Here is a 19,717-nt window from a genome sequence, read left to right as displayed (position 1 = left end):
GCACCTGCGTATTTCTTCATCGGAGCGCTTCCCTGCTAGCTATCACGAAGCTATCGAATAGGAAACGGGTGGCGGGCTATTCTATCCACTTCTCAGTATGTATGTCCACTCCTTTTTGCTGCTAGGTTGTCGCTCCATTGAAGAAATGCGACACCCCGGTGTTCCGTAAACTTTTGTCCCAAGCTGTACGTAGTGTGCGTTTCAAAGAGTAAATTTGTTGCATTTTAAGACTAATTCCAGCAGGGGTAATATAGCAGCACCCTCAAGAATCTCAGACGAGTGTAACATCTGTCTAAAGAAAGGGAAGAAGACCGCAGGTACAGCTCATCTTGGTGAGAAGAAGACGAAGCTCTTTGGCCATGGTGACCGTGGACCGTACCCTGGCCTACGTGCCCTCTGCGACTGCACGTAATGCGGCCATCGTATGTGGATTTACGGGTCTACTAATTCTAACATGCTACCTCATATTTTCCCCGCGCACTGGCATGCGCCAGATTTTGCCCATCCGTGCGGAAAACGGCAATGCCAGCGATGAAGGAATGAGGGAGCGACTAAGAAAATGCTCTTGTCCTGAAGGTAAGACTAAGTTCCATAGATTGAACTTAAGGGTGTAGTTCCGTATCGGGACCGCTGTTTTTTAAATATTAGCGCGAGCGTTTTTTCGCAACTTTTTTTGCCAGAACTCGAGCAGTCATGTTCGCTTGGTCAAAATGAAGCAATCTCGCAAGTTTGCGTGGCGCTTTCAGAGCGCTCGGAATTTGCCAGCTAGCACTTTTTTTGCCTGGCCTCAAAACGATCGAGCAGCAGATTGCTCAACTATATCCGGTGTCGTCACATCCGCACTGCAACGGTGGCGAGTGCCCTCATTGGCCCGCATGTTAAAATCACGTGGTTTAGCAGACGACAGAACTCGAAGACGGGCGACCGCGACGCCCCTAGCGTGATCCAAGTAGATTCCTTGCATTCATGTTCGGGTGGCAACGGTCACGTGATCCAGCTCGGTCGCAGACCTTGCAATTTCTGAGCGCTCTGCCGTGTTGCTACGAAATGACCACCCGAATTCGCTATTACATTGGTTCGTGGTGCGCTCTATTGGACACTTCGACGGCCTTTCTAAGCCTAACGGATATGGAGGACGCCATCTTGTGAAAGGGCGAGGAGTGTAACGACACTGTGGGCCACCTGTAGGATAAAATATGAAATCGTCTGCTAATCAGTGGAGCAGTGTCACTGTAGTAGTGTTAATGAAAATATTGAAAGTGGTGGAGAGTGCGACATATTTAGTCAATATTTGAAAAACAAAAGGGACATTCGGAAACGGAGAATATATATCAGGTTTTAATGTTCAAACAGCAGTATATATATCAAAAAATAAGGGGGAAATAGAAACAAGAAGAGAAAGTCTCATTTTTTTACTTGGCTGAGGAGGAAAGTGAAGTTCTGGGAGAAGTGTCCAAGGCGAAATATCATAGTGCCTGATGTGAATGCGAGACTGATATGTAAGAAGATTGCGGAAACTATAGAACGTGCAGACTGAGGAAGGTTAGGTCAGGAGAGCGTTTTACGTATTTCACACGTTGGCGAGTGAGACGGTTGATGTAGAATATGCATCCGTCGAGACTGACCTTGGATAGGTCAGGTTGGGTTTTTACGTATTTCACAGGTTGGCGAGTGAGTGGGTTCATGTAGAATAAGCATCCGTCGAGACTGACGTAGGTTAGGTCAGGTTAGGTTTTTACGTATTTCACACATTGGCGAGTGAGTTGGTCCATGTAGAATATGCATCCGTCGAGACTGACTTAGGTTAGGTTAGGTTTTTACGTATTTCACACGTTGGCGAGTGAGTTGGTCCATGTATAATATGCATCCGTCGAGACTGACCTAGGTTAGATCAAGTATGGTGTTTACGTATTTCACACGATGGCGAGTTACTTGGTCCGTGAGCTGGTCCATATAGAATATGCATCCGTCGAGACTGACCTAAGTTAGGTCAGGTTAGGTTTTTACGTACTTCACACGTTGGCGAGTGAGTTGGTTCATGTAGAATATGCATCCGTCGAGACTGACCAAGGTTAGGTCAGGCTAGGTTTTTGCGTATTTCACACGTTGGCAAGTGACTTGGTCCATATATAATATGCATCCGTCGAGACTGACATAGGTTAGGTCAGCTTGGGTTTTTACGTACTTCACACGTTGGCGGGTGAGTTGGTCCATATCTAATATGCATCCGTCGAGACTGACCTAGGTTAGGTCACGTATAGTTTTTACGTACTTCACACGTTGGCGAGTGAGTTGGGCTATGTATAATATGCATCCGTCGAGACTGACCTAGGTTAGGTCAGGTTGGGTTTTTACGTACTTCACACGTTGGCGAGTGAGTTGGTCCATATATAATATGCATCCGTCGAGACTGACCTAGGTTAGGTCAGGTTGGGTTTTTACGTACTTCACACGTTGGCGAGTGAGTTGGTCCATATATAATATGCATCCGTCGAGACTGACCTAGGTTAGGTCAGCTTGGGTTTTTACGTACTTCACACGTTGGCGGGTGAGTTGGTCCATATCTAATATGCATCCGTCGAGACTGACCTAGGTTAGGTCAGGTTGGGTTTTTACGTACTTCACACGTTGGCGAGTGAGTTGGTCCATATATAATATGTGTCCGTCGAGACTGACCTACGTTAAGTCAGGTTGGGTTTTTACGTACTTCACACGTTGGCGAGTGAGTTGGGCCATGTATAATATGCATCCGTCGAGACTGACCTAGGTTAGGTCAGGTTGGGTTTTTACGTACTTCACACGTTGGCGAGTGAGTTGGTCCATATATAATATGCATCCGTCGAGACTGACCTAGGTCAGGTTGGGTTTTTACGTACTTCACACGTTGGCGAGTGAGTTGGGCCATGTATAATATGCATCCGTCGAGACTGACCTAGGTTAGGTCAGGTTGGGTTTTTACGTACTTCACACGTTGGCGAGTGAGTTGGTCCATATATAATATGCATCCGTCGAGACTGACCAAGGTTAGGTCTGGAGAGCCTTTTACGTATTTCATATGTCGGAGGATCAGTCATTTCATCAGTAGATGATGTGTCGGTAAATGTTTTCCTAGGGGCTTCGTCAAGGTTTGCCAAGAGGTTTCGTCAGTGTTCAGCTAGGAGCGTCGTCAATGTTTGGCTACTGCCTTCGTCAGTGCTTGAAACTCTGCAGAAGGAAAAATTGTGAGTGTGGGAGTTTATGGTAAGGAATAGATGCAAGATTTCATACTCACATAAGTCTTGTTGAAACAAAGCATTGTCCTGATACCGGAAAATGAAGTGAGCGGATTCTCAATGTATTGTTTTTAGTCCAAACCTGGATATGTGTGCCTAATGTCTTCTAAAATTTTGTCGAATGTGTCCTGATGATGGCGCCTGCAATCTCTACTAGATGAAGAAACTCTACTAGATGGCGGCCCATGTTCTCAGTTTTGACTCCCCTCTTTGCCAATTCTTGTCTGAAGGGCCTCCACTGAGATTCAGTTTGGTTTGTGTTGGACCCTGTGTCCGGATCAACGTATTTAAGCTATGATTAACCGTTAAATGTTCGAATCCGTTTCGATCGAGCCCCATGTAGCCTTTCCAGCAATCAGTGATGATCACAGTTTTGTCTTGTACATTGTTGATTTGCGATAGTGTTATCGCATCGCGCTTATTATCCCTGCAAACTTCCAATCTTAGCTCATCTGTGTGGATATTAATCAATCCAATCACCCATGTCCCTTCTACAGCCCTCCCCTTATTATATTTTTGCCTCCCAATTTTGCACTCATCTACTTCTACGACATGGTCATCCCCTCCCAATTTTTCCCATGTCCGAATACTTGGATTTTAGACTTTTCTCGCACACTTCCCTGCAGTAATTATACCAATCAGCCACAGTTTCTCTTGATGTCTGCTTCTCAAGCGATGTCTCGATTATAGCTGTGTCGTAGGGGTAGTCTCTACTGAACGCGTAAGTTAATCCGATCACCTGTCTTGCTGACAGACGAGAGCCCTCAAGCCAGGTGTTCGCTGTCGCTTATTGTTGAAAAGGCCCATTGTCCCCGTGATTTTTGCGACACCCGAATCTGCCGATTTCATTTTCCGTTACTTGTATCGTGAGGACGGTACCGCAAAAGGGGCAATTCCTCGTCCTCGGGACAATTCCGTGCTCGTGGAGCCAGTGCAGGGAGCTCTCCTTGGTTTGCATGAAAACACCTAACTTCATGAGGTTCGTCATAGTGGGAAAGTACAGAAGCGCGTTTCTGTCGTCTGCGTTCTTTCGCGTGTGCGCGCTATTCTTGCGTGTCATGTGATATCGTGCACTCTCCACTAAAGAGGGCGGTGTCGCGCTCCCGGTTGGGTAGTTCCTGTTCTTCTGCCTCCTCGTCAAACATGGCGGACTGTCTTAAGGAAAGCGGCTATAAAAATTAATTTTCATATGTTTCACAGGACATTATACTATGATTTTGGTCGTATTTTGCTCCTTATGTTTTGTTCTTGTTTTGTTGTAAAAGCATCTTTTTTTTAAGCCAGTGGTCCCGATACGGAACTACATCCGAACTTAAGCATGTAGTAAGAGAGCAAAAGTACGAAAGTCCTTACTTCTAGTGTGAAATCAGACGCGGGGAGCTCTTGGCTTCTGGTTCGGTGTATCCACTCGTACCATTTCCACATACGCGGTGCCCTAGCGGAGAAATGACTGAGCGGTACCTCGTGGAGCTCACTGGTTCGTGCCAGTGGCTCACGCTGTTGTATATGTTTCACAGATTGAGAAGGGGGGTCTGGGGGGCGCCCCCCGCAGGTACGCACTAGGCGGTGCGAGCATGAGACTGTGCCTGACCAAAGATGGCGGATATCAGCCCCACTTTCATAGCACAGCCCTTTTTTTTCTCTCATTATGTTTCAGACTTGGTGGGAGCGAAGAGGGATTTTCACATACGTGACGCGCTCTGGTGTTTGCGCGAAGGTACACGAACAATCCGGAGAGGAGAAACAGGCTCTGACCGCTCTAGAGATGCGGCTAAGAAAGCTTTCATTGCGTTCTTCTCTGGAGTGAGCGTAATGGCCGAACAGTCGCTTCTCCCACTACTACGCAACTAGTCCAACTCGGCAGCCAAACTGGCGGCGAAGTTTAGATGGGTTTGCATAGGCCAGCTCGATGTTCAAGCATGTTTGCACTTGCTTTTCCTGTGCATAGCATGTGTAGGAGGACTGAACTGTGTCGAAGCTGTGAACTTCAGCTAAAAAAAACAAATAAAGGACTGAACTGACCCGAGAACAACAAAAAAGCGGCCATACAGACCAGAGAGTCATACCGAACTCGAACTGGAAACCGTTATTTTGTCTGAACCGGAACTGAACCGAACCGAAACGGCCGACGCCATTTCGGAGCTGAACCCGAACTGAACCGTTGAAGGAATACCGGTAAACCGTTGAAATGACGGTCCATAGGGAACTAAGGGTGGAACTTTGCATGTTGCGCTTGAACTTAAAAACAATTTTTTTGTCTTTCCCTCTTCTTTTATTAGCTTCGTAGCCTTCCTCTTGCTTGCTGAAAAAATCGTGACCTAGATGAATGCTGTGGATTTACTGCAGTCGCGAAATAACAAGGAAATGGCAACTGAAAACTTTTATGACTACTAATGTCTAAAGGCATACTCATTAATACGTATATATAAGAATTAGGGATCAGCGACAGTTTTTGTGAGCATTCATGAAGTGACATATATTATACTGATATACTAGCTCAGCTATACTAGGTGCATACACCCTAACTGTAGAAATGATCGCTGACACATAGTGCAATCACAGAGAAACTGACACCTCTCCTATGACGTTTGTGTTACAAACACGTGCTGCATTGTAAGACCCCTTTGTAACGCAAACGTGATAGGAGTGATAGGACAGCTGTCATTTTTTCTTTTACAGTGCTATGTGTTAGGGATCATTTCAACAGTTATCGTGGGCATCCTGTATGTAAATGCGAGTACGCGGACCAACCGATGGATACGTCGTCGGCTGTGTGACTTTCCGTCTTTCAAATTTTCTATTCTTGGTATGTTTGTTTATGTGCTTTCAAGCTATCCCAGCAAACTATCCGAGCTCAACTACAGCATGCGCCCGTGTGTACGACGCTGCAGGATGAGCTCCCAACATGCGTGTGTGAACTTACATAACCCCTCAGACTCAGGACTCATGAACTGCATGCGACGTTGTTATGGTGTCTCTTTCCTTCTTTCCCTCTTTTTCGTCTTTTCCATTTTTTTTCCTATTCCTTGTTTTTGTGGAATATCAAGGCGGCTCTTTGCATGGATAACCTTTCTTTTTTCTTAATAAAAATATTCCCCATTAGAAAGTGAACGACCAGCCGTCCTGGTCAGAATAAAAAGAACATACCAAGCTAGTTTTCTTTGTGCAATTGAAATAAGAGGTGCAACAACCCTACTGACATCGTATTTAAAACTTGGCAATGGGTCGAAAATGAGTCGCACTCTCTGTTTGCACTTGCTCTTGCCCGTGCTCTGTCTTTGTGCCACAGACTTTGTGCCACTCTAACGGCGACATGGTAGCACGGCGGCAGTCTGTGATGACACGATGACTCGCCTTTTACATAAAGACACCAGGTTCAGAATGGCACCATTTCAATCCAACTACCATGAAGCGTCGTTTGCTGATTAACCTGTATTCGCGTCTTCTGGCTGGCAATAAATAATTTCAACGACTTAAATGACTGGCCAAGGTAGCAGGCATGGTTGGCCTGTTATATTCCTGCCGAGATTCTGCGAACCGGGTGGGATAGTTAACCACAGCGAGATGAGCTACGTGCGGGGACAGTTAACTCAAACCGGTAATTCGTGGTATGCTCCTGTGATAACCTCTGCCAGTCTCGTCCTTCATATCACGCAGTCTTTCAAAACCTTGAACGAACCTTTCTGTTCACTATAAGCAGTGTACCATACAAACGGAAGTCTGCTTTAACCTACCTGTTGTGCTTCATTCCCACCCGTGTTCCGTGAACCGATTCGTGAACCGAACAGTCTGAAAAAAAGAAAACGGTGCAAACCATTATGGTTACCTTCCGGAGCTGAACCCTTATCGTCGAACATAAACCCGAACCGAACCGATAAACGTTTCGGTTCGACTCTTTGATACAGACAGCGTTTTAGGGAGAGCTGGCACACAGAAGAGAAATACAAGCATTATTTGCTCATGCCGATGCCTGGCGAACCTTTCAATGCCTGTTGCAACTTTCGCAAATGCACAATTAGTGCAATGATGGCCAGCAGCCTACTCAAGATGACGTTCAGCAGCGACACCATGCAGCCCCAGTACAATAAGCACAGCGTACGCTGGCCTTGTTCGTCTGAACATTGCACGATCAATGTGCTACGAACATTTAATGCATTGTCTCATTGGATCACTTTAAAGGAACCATGAAAGGATATTTGACAAGCCCACGATCATTTTTAATCTGCTCCCCTGTGCCGTTCTTGGGCACTAATAAAAATTATTATTATTATTAAAGCAATCACTCTGTGAAATATGAAGTTGAAAATCGTCCAAATAGCGAAGATATTCTATATTAACCACCGGCGTGAACAGCAGCCGCTACGGCCCGTCTCCGCACGGCGAACTGGCCGTGACATCATACACAGAACATGTTGCCGATTAGTGGACGGGCTTTTGCGCGCAAACTTTGCAAACAAGCTTGCATACTTGGCCATGAAATATGTTTTAATCTGACCCGGAGACAAGATTGTACCTAACCGTTTACACAGAATCAGACGAAAAATGTAACATAGCTGTTGACTGTCAGCATGGTTACCGGAGGACGTTTTCCTCTTTGAACTTCTTCGTGAGAACCTACCTCCGTTAGTGACATTTTACGAGCTGCTGAGTACCGAACGATCCATAGACGCTGTGTGTGTCGCATAATATCTTCCACAATTGCTGACAATTTGCGTTTCGCCATATTTCAAGTGATTTCGACGGCAGATATACGACGTCATTGTTGTCCGAACCGAAACCATGCATCCACATGGTGAGCGCATGCACCCACATGACGTGCGAGATACTTGTCAGTCGAGGGTTCGGCACAGCATTTCCGTGCAGAGCATTTATTGTAGAACTTTCCAACGAGCTGCACCATCGTGTACTTGAATCATATAGAGCACCTGTAAGAGGCGTCTCCATTTTCCCTGGAAGAAAATTTGGAAGAGAGTATCCAGGAGCCCATTACGGAACTCGCATCCCAGCTCCTTTCCGCTGAAGATGTGTCGATGCAAGAGGGAGCTGTCACAAAGGAGCACAAGGTGAAAACCTGTTCGCTGAGCTCTCTTCACTTGCTACGACCTTGCTCTCGTTGCCATTTCTACCACTGGCGTCTAGATATGCCTTGGTGATATGAATGGCGTCAAAAGCGAGTAATGTAACAACTTAGACCTGGACACGCTGCACGGTCTCTTTCATGTCCGCAACGGGCCTCTCAAAATAGAGAAGTGTAGTGAATACCGCCTCCAAAAATTATGTGCTGAAAAAAATTGGAATGATGCCTTCATACGAAAGAACTGAGGCGCATGCACTGAAAGCTGCAGACGTCAACATCAAGGATATTGCGGCCGTTCTTGGGCGCAATAAACTCATTCATTCATGATTTGCGTGCGTCGACCACAGCGCAGGCACTGTCCTTCGTCGGTTGCAGTGCTGTGGCATTTCGCACGCGCTTGGCGGTGCGCCGAAATAGTATCGGAAATACCACCCTGCGCACAGGCGGATATTTCTGCACATTATGAACTCCGTAACAAGTCGTTTTCTGCATTGGGGTATGGCTGCACTGTGATAACTGTTGAGACCTTCGTTATTATGAATGCTTAGTTGCAAGTAGTTGAACCGATCTGTTTCTTTACTTTTCAGTTTCTCCTGTCAGCAAGCCTACGAAAGGTTTGATTTCACGCTCTTCTATTCCAGCTTTTCTCGTGGAATTAGCCTAGAGTGTTAAACGAGTCTGCTTTTTCTACAGATTTTCCCGTCTATTTTAGTCCAAATGCCAACTGAATTAGTCCAGGTGCCACCTGAAATAATCCAAGCGCCATTCAATTTAATTCGTGCGCCACCTGAAAAAGTCCAGATGCTATTCAATTTAATCCGGGTGCCATCTGAATTAATCCATGGTGTTTTCAAGCAATATAACCATGTGTTCACACACGGATATCTTTGTAGAGTATTTTACTGGAAGAAAAAGTAAAAAAAAGAAACTGCTGATGAAACTGAAGTTGTGCCGTGTCTTATGTGGAACATTCGCACGACGCTGAGATATTGGGAGCTGGAGCGGAAGTATAGCAAACGACGGCACTGGTGCTGTCGTCTGCTACACAATATCTTCTCACTGAACTGTTGGATATTCCACGCGGTCAGAAGAACGCGAAAAGGCATGATGCTCATAGCAGATGACACCAGTGTTCCTGTTGACTGCGAAGGAATATCTTATGACTCTGCCGTAGGATATTCCCTGCAGTTTGAAGAGCACGGAAAGATATCCCGCTTAGTCACAGGGTATTCCGTAGCAGACGACAGGACTAAAGGTGTCGTCTGCTACGTGAGCCATGCATATTGTACTCTTTTAACCGCGTGGAATATCCTGCAGCTCAGTGAGAAGACGTTCTGTAGCAGACGACAGTACCAGTGGTGTCGTCTGCTATGGGAGTCATGCCTTTTCGTGCTCTTCTAACCCTGTGGAATATCCTGCAGCTCAGTCAGAAGATATTCTGTAGCAGACGACATGACCAATGGTGTCGTCTGCTATGCTTCTGCTTTAACACTCGATATCTCGGCGCCGTGCAAATGTTCAACATAAGAGGCAGCAGAATTTATGTCCTGTCAGCAGCTTTTTACTTTTCCTTCCACTACATGTCTCTAGAATATTCTGCGGGAATGTCACTCATGTGAGTACACGGTTCTAGTGCTTAAAAACACAATGGATTAATTCAGATGGCACGCGGATTAAATTAAATGGCGCTCGGATTATTTCAGATGGCACTTGGACTAATTCAGATGGCACCTGGACTAAAATAGACGGGAAAACCTGTAGAATTCCTGCGTGGTTTGGTTTCACTTAAACAGTATGTATAGGATACGTATATGCTTTTCAAGTGCCATAAACGTACGGGTGAATGCTCTCCTGGATCAAAGATTTTCCTAGATCTTCATATCGATTCGAATTATCGCGCGTATTGTCATTATGAAATGTGGAAGGATGGAGTTAGCCGATATTTAGGTCATGTATACGAGGATCCTTTAGGATACGTTCTTTGGCCGTGTCGCTGTGCCACACTCGTTTAGTTTTCCATATCTATTTGCGTCTCGTTATATGAGCGCTGATAGAAACTCTCTATTTCATAACTGATAAAGGCTTTGGTCTAATTCGTGTCGTTCAGTACGACGACATAAAAACGCGCATCTTTCCAGTCCTGAGAACAATTGCAGGACTAATTTGCAATGCAAAGAGCATTGCTCTGGTACAGCTAACGCATCTTTTTTTCTCAATGTCATGAATATGTGTAGCACATTGACTAGTGTCAAACTTGTCACAATCATTGCACTTTATAATGAACTTCCGTTCGCCATTTCACGTCAGTCAACTTGCACCTAAATCTGCCAACACATGTACCCGCAGGCTGAAACTGTACTAATAGAAATATGATACCCTTTTGCTCCCTTGTGCATAAGGTACTGTCAGCTTTCTCCAGTAGCAGAAAAACAAGAGCTTTCTTGCATTTCTCTCTATCGTTTTTGTTTTTAAAGGGACCGTGAAAGCATATTTGACAAGCCTACGATCATTTCAATTTGTTCCACTGTACTACGTACAACATTCACACTGTGAAATATGAGATCGAAAATTGTTCTAGTAGTGAAAATATTCAATATGAACCACGGCCGTGAACGGCGGCCGCTACAAAATAAAAAAGCGACGTCAACTTTGCTTTTATCCAGTATGGTGATCAAGGTGAAATCAGAGTTTTAGGAGAACGTACAAGTTTCACGATTACATTTTCTAAAACGATCGCAGTTGTGTCGCGACGTAAAACCCCGAATTATTATTATTTATTTAAAAAAATGATAAGCCAATCGCTTGATTCCTTTGCAGTAGCTGACATGACGTTGATGATTTATGATTAACTAACAGCGATACGGAGTCTGAAACGGATGGCGCTTACGCTTTCTGAAACTCCCTAATAGCGCACCCTTTGTCCGACATGTAAGCCCCTGCTCTGGAATACATGTGTGGTTTCTAGCATACAAGCAGTATCAGTCCAGTCTGTACAGTAGGCCTACTACTTGACATAGAATAGCAGAGCTAACATGATGTAAACTGTGGCAGACTTGACGGCCTACGACCCCAACGACGTAGTTGAGCTTGCAAGCTAACTGCATATAAAAACCATTGTCTTTGAGCAGAGCATTAAAGTGCAGCCAAGCTGGTGTATCGGTATCGACGGTATCATTTCCCAGAGTTTGACGAGAGGGTATGGACACAGCCTAATCCTATCTACTTGTGTTTTGCATCTCTGTCCGTGGAATCTCCTGAAGCTTTGACAAATGTCCACACCTGACTTGTTCACCTTAATTTTTCATGGACTTCGTAGAACATTAAATGAATCGAAGCTTCTGGAAAGTGATTGATCACGACATGGTTCTACTTACTGCGCAGATGAGGTTGCTCTCGACCAGCCACCATGAAAAGAGCGAAATCTATGATTTTCATAGGGAAAGCGACACTGCTAAAATGGCGTCTTACCTGCAAACAGTATAGTTAAATTATTCATGCACTGATGCACAGGATCATTGTTGTGAGCATGTTTGTATTCCTTGTGCGAGTTCTTGCATTCTACACACTTCAACTGTAGCACAGAATGTACATTTAGAAAAAGAAACAGTAATGTACCGTTACAATATTAATTGGCGGTACTTGCTGCTTGTAGTGTGGTCCGTGAAAGAGGGCATCAATTCGACTATGCACGAATGGAGGCCGTACCAGATCTACTTTGTGGGAGATCATTCATACAAAGAAGCTCAGCAATCCGGCGACTTCATGAAGTACGCCGAAGGTCTCTTAACGCAGGCAAGTGTCTCGTGTTCCATTTGAGTAAAAAATCTAGAGGGAAGTTTAACCGCAGACGTTAATGTTACCTCTTCAGCAAACGTTTACAAGTATTCGTGCGCATAGATAGTCGAGTGGCCTCGCGTGCGGTTGCCACCTACAAATACGAAATAAAAAGCGGAAAACCGGATATATGCTGTTCACGGGATTATTGTTGTTGTTGCTCTCCTGTATGTATTGGCGTCGTACGTGACTTTCAAGTCAGGCGATAGTTGATTAGTGCTTATTGGTGATCGTACCACCTTGTTTTTACCTTGGCTCCTCAATGAGGGTATTGGTAGCTGTACAAGGAACGACCAATTCCTGACTTTCTTCACAAATTACTCTGCTTTACAAGTTTGCTGCATCTAGGGAAAGCAATCTTCACAATTCATTCTAGGCAACACTATACATCAACAAGTTGATCTTGGATTGCGCAGTGAAGCTCCTTGTTCTAGGAACGACTGTGGTAAGCACTTATTGACGACAGAAGTAGCATGATGAATAATGCTTTTAAACTGAAATATTCTGGAACAAACCCTGTCAGTTTACACACGAACAAGAATGGAAATACCTGCGGTCAGAATCACTCAACCTGACTGGATTCCTTTCTGAAGATGAGACGGCGAGGATATCTGATATAGTGATTGCACTGTCAAGGTGAGCATTGATCCACTCATCAAATACCAATTCATGCAGCGAAATACAGTCAATGAAGGGAAATAAATACACTACGGTCATGATATTTCTCATGCTTAACCTTGTCACCGCATGAATTTCACGTCCAAATCACTCAGCAATCACCTGCCAGGTATGACTCTGCCCGCGACCAGAATTTCGCTGAATATTTTTTTTCTTAACCCCAGAAACGTTCACAGGACATCCTCAATGTGACGCTTATTGCTGCACATTGCCCTGTGTTGTGATTTAAGTGTTTTCAGTCTCTCTTTGGCGCAACATTTGTATAGTTTACTGGCTCAAGTCGCGACGCGCTTCGTGCTTGTGTGTCAAAGAGCTACTTCATGGCGCTGTGTTATGAAGTAAATCTGCTAAGCGGGAGCGGAATATCATTAGCAGCCACAAGGGAAACAATTTGCGAACACAATGCGAGTACCGCCACGTCACAAAGGACACTTACACCTCCGCCTTTGGCTTGGCAGTTCGACAGCGACGGTGACGCTAAAGGGGCACTAAAATGCAAAGAACAACTTGCTCTAAAATGAAATTTCGTGTTTCAATTAGTGTAATGCAAGCAAAATTAGTTCACAAAGCGCTACCGTTTATAAGAAAAACGGAATGAAAACAGAGCCGTCTTTGGCGGCTACGAATGGCATCGCCGGGAGGCAAAGATTGGCGTCATCCAATGAGAGTGCAGCAGAAGCGCGCGCATAGCTACCGTGGCCGTGTAGATTTGGAAAGGGTACGATTGTAGTGTTCCGTATATGCGCGGCCTGATGCGCACTACTGCATTTTTGGATACCGATACACTGAATTTTAGCCCACAGAGCCGTATCGAGGGGTGTGCGAGAGGGGTACCGGCCCGGGCGTCCTCACCGGAGAGGGCGCCGAACGGCATGTCCAGGCAGGTTGGTTGGCCGGTATAAAGTAGGAATGAAGAGAATTTGAGTTTACAGTCTCGGCAGTGTAAATGCGTGTTTTCTTTTCCTTGTTTACAAGGCTTCTGACAGTAGTGAGGGAGGGGGTGAGGGGCGCTTGAGATTTGCCCTGCCCCTGGCGCAAACTCGCCTGGCTGCGGCTCTGGTAGCCCACAACAGTTCTCGCAAATGTTCCATTGACAACGTTTTTATTTATCGTTAGATCCTTCGGACAGTGACGCCAGACCGCCTCGCAACGCGCACTATGTTTTTCAGAGAAACTGCTTCATGGCGTGGCGCGTGCGTGCACGCGCAGAAACTGGGCTAAACAGGGCTAAAAACACCGATGCACGAGCTGAAACGACGTTCACTGTTTAACGCCGAAGCAAGAAAGAGTCCGGTATAACGTCCGGTATAACTCCGTAACGGAATCAATGTTTTGAATTATAATAACAAGTACGAAATTGACTTAGCGTGCAACGTAATTTGAAGTGGACTTGTTTTTGGATTTTAGTGCCCCTTTCATTTACGAAACGATCTGCCCGCTTACGTACTGTAGTCATAGCCGTGCGGGGCATGTGTAGTTGGTATAGAATTGCTGACCGGCATCCCTCCAATATGTTTAATGCGAAACAGTAGCCAGCACACACTACAACTGCTCAGCCGAATTTAACCAGCTGTCTCGTAGCCATTAGAGGCGCATGGAAGTGACACTTAACATGGCTCGAAACCCTGTCTCATTCGCGAAGATGTCCACCAGGAGTCACCGTGCAAAATATTTTCGCTCTGCGGTGTATTGTCACTGCGGAAAAAAATTTACAAAAGACAGCCAGAGATGTGACAGTGTGGTGCAGAACCTGTTCAGTGCATTTTTCTTTCTTTTTTTTCTCAGCTCACGCGCCGCTTACACATGCCTGCCCAAGCAGCACAGTGTACTGAAAGTCGAGTGCAATAGGGGTGGACGGGTAGGTGGAAGGCCTTGAAGACACTCGTGAAGCTAAAGAACGTTGATAAGACACATACCGTCCACCCCTATTGCACTCGACTTTCAGTACATTGTGCTGCTTGGGTGAGCTGTGCTGTTGAGCGTTATTGGTCACGTGCCGAAGCCCACGATGCGTCACGTCATTTTCTCGTTCCCCGATGCGCTCTTTGCACGGGGAGAGGATTTTTTAAAGGTGTGTGGAACAGAGCCTTGCGCTAGCTCTGTAGGTCACCCGCGCTCATCGTTTTTCTCATTTTAAGCGCTAACCGCATACGACGAATTCTCGACGGAAAAACGGCCACCGTCACTGTTTTTCCGGTGAGCCGACGCGAGCAATGGGAACTTCACCGATTTCTCGACGACAGCGGTAGACAGAAAAATTCGTCGAAGAGCGGAAGCGGCCGCTCGACGGCAGCCAATAAGACCGCTCCGCGCGCTGTCGTTCCACGAGGGGCGTGCCGGACCAGTGGCGGGCATTTCGGATGCCCGTATGGCTAACCTGGGAAGTGGGAAGGATGCTGTCGTCTACTCGCTGCTCTCTGATGGCGCTTTTGTAGCGCTTGCTTTGCGAATATGCATGCTGTGACAGCAAGAACTTCTTCTGTGTGCCACTATAAGTTTTCTATGTGTAGCAAAATATTTATCACTTAATTTGAAGTCAAAATTTAACACGGAGTAACGAAACGCCCGCGAGGACGCCTCCGTCCGCCGCAGTAGAAATCTGTGCATGCGGTTCATCCCACCGTTTTTCCGTCGAGAAATCGTCGTATGCGGTCACCGCTTTATTCCTTGCGGAAGACGCCCCACCGAAAAACAACGAATATTTTGGGGGTCACTTCCATGCTACTTAAGGATTTCTGAACTGAAAATGTTGGTGACGGTATCAACTGTCACCAGTACAGTACAGCTGTACAGCTGTACAGAGCACAGCTGTGCATGCAGTTGCAGCAACACTGGACCTCGTCGTTCTCCTGGTCATCAGCATTACTTCGACCTTATGGTCGACGTTACAGCAGCCCTATCTCGCTAAAGTGGATGCACCGATCAGGCACTGCATGAGCGTGTGTCTCCTGAAGGTGAAAGAAACGCTGTGACGTGGCTCACAAGTGGTGTTGCAGGGACTGGCGGCAGGGGTGGCAGGAAGGCATGTTCGAGTCTGACTTTGGCAGCAAATCTTGCCGGTTCGTAATACGAAGGGTGAAATGGTGATTCTTGTGCTCCGTCCACCAGGGGCCGTCGTACGGTGACTGCAGAGGCAGCTCCGTGCCAGTTTCGAAACTCTGAGAGAAAGGGTGTAGCGCCTACTCTGCGGAGGCGGTTGACGTCAGCGGCATTGTAAGCTGCTGATTTGTCCTAGTACGGAAGGAAATCACCAGCGAGGTGGATGGACGTGCCGTCGACCATCTGGGACGGTGCACTGCCGATATCACCCTTGATTGCCGAGCGGATTTTGTCAGAAGGCAGATTTATGAGCAACTTAAACACTGTACTCAAGTTACGCAATCGTAGCACTTTTGCGAGCAAGTTGGCATCTTACTACAAATACCAGGAAGATACGCAGTAATTTGTGTCCTAACCTCAGTTAGATTTAGGTGGAACACTCATTTCTTAAGTTGTCCCTAACATATTCCCGTTCATTTTCTTTTTCCTTTTTTTTGGGGGGGGGGGAGCAGGAAGGGCGGCATAACATTAACTTCGTGCTTTTTTCTTCTTGTATTGGTTTGGTTTGAACATCTAGTTGTTTGAACGTTTGGTTGGACATGTCTCATAGATTCCTGGCGAGCCAGGTCGGCTAGAAATGTTATCAATTGCAATGAATGGTTCATAAAACACGTTGTCCGATCGCGTTCGGTTTTCTTTTCGTTTCGTTTTCCTCTCTCTCTTCTTCATCCCCTACGCACGGCACACATTACAGTATTAGAACCCCCAAAATGGAAAATTCTGACCGTCTGATGGATGTGTAAAGCCTCAGAGAAAACATATCTGCACCCTTCCTCCTCCCACAACCACGTGCTGCGCATGCGCACTGGTAGATGGAAGACCTCTCTCTCTGTCTCTCTCTCCAATCAGCGCGGCGGCTTGCGCCGATGTTGTGGCTGTGTAGTTATGGGTAGTTAGTAATAGTTAGTGACAGTTAGTGAAAGAATAGTGATAGATGGAGGTGGATAGACATGGACAGGGGTGGATAGTGCTGGATGGTGGTAGTGGATGGCTGCTGGGTCGGCTGTGAACAAAAAATACACAAGAGAATACGAAGAGCTACCGCATTTCCGCCGCATTAATCGTCCTTTAGTCTGCTTTAATTCCGTGTTAGCGCTGCGAAGCAACTGGGGCTGTCAGCGGCGTGCAGATGTGGAGCGATGGAGAGAGGACAGGAGGGGTTAGTATCCGTCCGTGTGGAAACTCTGCCAGAAAATCCAGGGAACCCAAGACAGCAAGCCGGCGCTTGCGTTCAAACCCACGTTACCACCCAGTCTCGGCTAGGAAAGCTATCATCCTGACCACTATATCATGTGAGCTATTAGCAGTGAGTTTATCACAGAAATGTGCATGTTGGCACGCTCTTGATGCAACACTAATATGTAAGCATAGTCACCTGCAATGGTTCAGTGAACATTCTTGGTTTTATTGAATGCTAAGGACCTCAGAACTCGCGGTCTCGTAGCCGGACAGGAGCGTGGTATGTGATTAGCTGGTGCGCCGGTGCACTCGGTGAGGACAATGCCAATTTGTGGGAATGCCATGAGAAACCATGTTGGAAGATGATACTGGAGCAGTAGTGGCACAGATCAATACTAGCAACAGTGGTAATGTAACGACCAAGAATGACGTCATTTCTCACGTCACAACGTCACCCAAGGCAGCATCCGCTCTGCCTTCAGATAAGGAGCATATCTCTAGGGTAACTATGACGTTTTCTAATAAGATATCTAAACAACCATATCATTCACAATGACATTGATCACATCGACATCATCGAGGGCGATGTCAAATGATCCTGATGTCACAAGCGAATTTTAGAAACCGAACTCAGGCGTTTTGCGTTGCAGTCTCGCAGCTTAACCAAAGCATATCTAAACAGGTAGCGCAATCCCCCATAGGCCCCTGTGTCTTCAGAATGACGCCATGATAGAGACTGTCAGCGCGATTCATCCGTTGGGCGGACTGCTGGCATTGTAAATAAATGACGTCAGAGATGACGTCAGCAGTGTGAACAAAAAGTAGTGCATAATTAGCCATGGCACGTTTACATTCGCGCACTTCGTTTGCGGTGTATTCCCTTGTCCTCACCCAGGCAACAACACCAGACGAGAACGCAGAAAAATGTGTCATATCAGGTTTAATTAAATATATCAATTCGAAATATATAAAGTTATCACTGATTTTGACCATCCCAAACAGAACGGCATCGTTGTGCCCACACAAAAATTAGGAGGGTTCACTTAAGGTCCATTTCTCACCTAGAGCTACACGTACACGTAGTGATTAGACGTTTGCATTTATTAAATGAGTGGCCATTATAGGTACCAGGGTGTCGGAGCGAACCGAAAACCGGAACCGAAAACCGAAAAAAACGCTATTTTGGTGCGAACCGGAACGGAATCGAAACCGTATACGTTTTTTTTTGCTCAGGAGGGAAACCGAAAAATATATTTAACGGTTTTCGGTCCAAGAAAAAACTTCGCCGGTTTGGACTACAGATAGGCAAATGAAACAGACGTCGTGTGCTCTGAAGTCATGTCATGGATACCATACGAGGGCTACGGTTACGGTGGAATGTATGTTGGTATACTATGACCCTTAGGCTCCCTTTGTAATGGTTTATCGTTCGCGCACGCACACAGACTTAGAGGTACATGTAACTCTCTAGCAATGTGCCGTAGTGTTCGTTTTAATTTGATCCCCGCAAACTCTCCTCAACTAAACAGCGACCCAAGGGGGCTGCATAACGTGTTCTTTATCGGTAATGTCGCGCAACGCGTCACTTGTTGGAGAGCAGCTAAGTTGAATACATTTACGTATACGCGAGGGCAAGCTCGTGTGAAGTGGCAACTCTTTTGTGGACAGGACACGAAGAAAATAAAGCGGAGCCGTCGAGCGCGTTTGTGAGTGAAGGTGTTCCTCGATTTGCGTCCTACTCGTGCGGTGGTGCTTGCAGGCTAGACAGTAGCAACAGACATTCGGATGGGACGCGATCGCTCCAATCCAGCAAGAAAGTAATTTACGTATGACATCACGACAAGTCCGTTTGTAGCATGTGCTGCAAGAAAGGAGAAAGTCCATTTGAACAGACAGTAACCTACAGGAACCAGGAGCTACCAATTTCACAGCTGTCTATTAATATTAAATACCATGTATGCGGAATAAACGGGTTTACATTTTGTAACATTGATTTTTTTTTTTTTTGTGGGGATGAATATTCCCAGGAGAAGCGGAACCGGTTAAAAACCGGTATGAACCGTTATTTTTTTGCTCCGGAGCAGAACCGGTACCGGATCGTTTATGATGTAACCGGAACGAAAACCGGAACGAAAAACGTTTCGGTTCGACACCCTGACATTGCAACAAAATATAACATCGTTGGTGCACAGCTGATTCCTGCTAACACTCATGCTACCATGGCCGCTCGTCCCATAGCGAATTTTTTTTTATCGCGGGGCTAGCAACAGGGGATGTATTGTATTCATCTGTTCACACGTGTAAATCTTGGTCTACAGCTCTGAGATGTGAACGTCGCTTCCTGTTTAGCCCAAAAAGTGTAAGAACTCCGCATTACAATGCACGGACACACGGCACGGATACAGAGACGCATGGATAAACACGCCCACTGTGACACATGCGCAAGTGTGTGACACATGTGACACGCATGTGACACATGGGAGCAGGACACGGAAATGTAATCGGGTGGTAGATGATTTGATATATGTGCACGTGTGGGGTAACAGAAAGTTTTTCCTACATTGAAATTACGAATAAC

At 46.0% G+C, this 19,717-nt stretch overlaps 1 protein-coding gene across 4 annotated transcripts in view; it reads left to right on the top strand.

Moving 5' to 3' along the window:
* Positions 1-338: 338 nt before the first annotated feature.
* LOC135392883 (uncharacterized) overlaps positions 339-19,717 on the top strand; it is a 100,694-nt gene continuing 81,315 nt past the window's right edge. For 2 of the 4 annotated variants that reach the window (XM_064623550.1, XM_064623548.1), the window contains exons 1-5: positions 339-576; positions 8,937-8,963; positions 12,002-12,141; positions 12,560-12,628; positions 12,707-12,819. In XM_064623550.1, the coding sequence (XP_064479620.1) occupies positions 360-576; positions 8,937-8,963; positions 12,002-12,141; positions 12,560-12,628; positions 12,707-12,819 (566 nt within the window). In that variant the 5' untranslated portion in view covers positions 339-359. Of the gene's footprint in view, positions 577-3,154; positions 3,241-8,936; positions 8,964-12,001; positions 12,142-12,559; positions 12,629-12,706; positions 12,820-19,717 lie in introns of those variants that run through there. The other 2 variants (XM_064623549.1, XM_064623551.1) reach the window with 2 other exon arrangements.

This window comes from Ornithodoros turicata, chromosome 4 (genome assembly GCF_037126465.1).
Source record: "Ornithodoros turicata isolate Travis chromosome 4, ASM3712646v1, whole genome shotgun sequence".
NCBI classification, from domain to species: domain Eukaryota; kingdom Metazoa; phylum Arthropoda; class Arachnida; order Ixodida; family Argasidae; genus Ornithodoros; species Ornithodoros turicata.
Note: the sequence above shows the minus strand (reverse complement) of the source record. Positions and strands in the feature narration are given on the sequence as shown.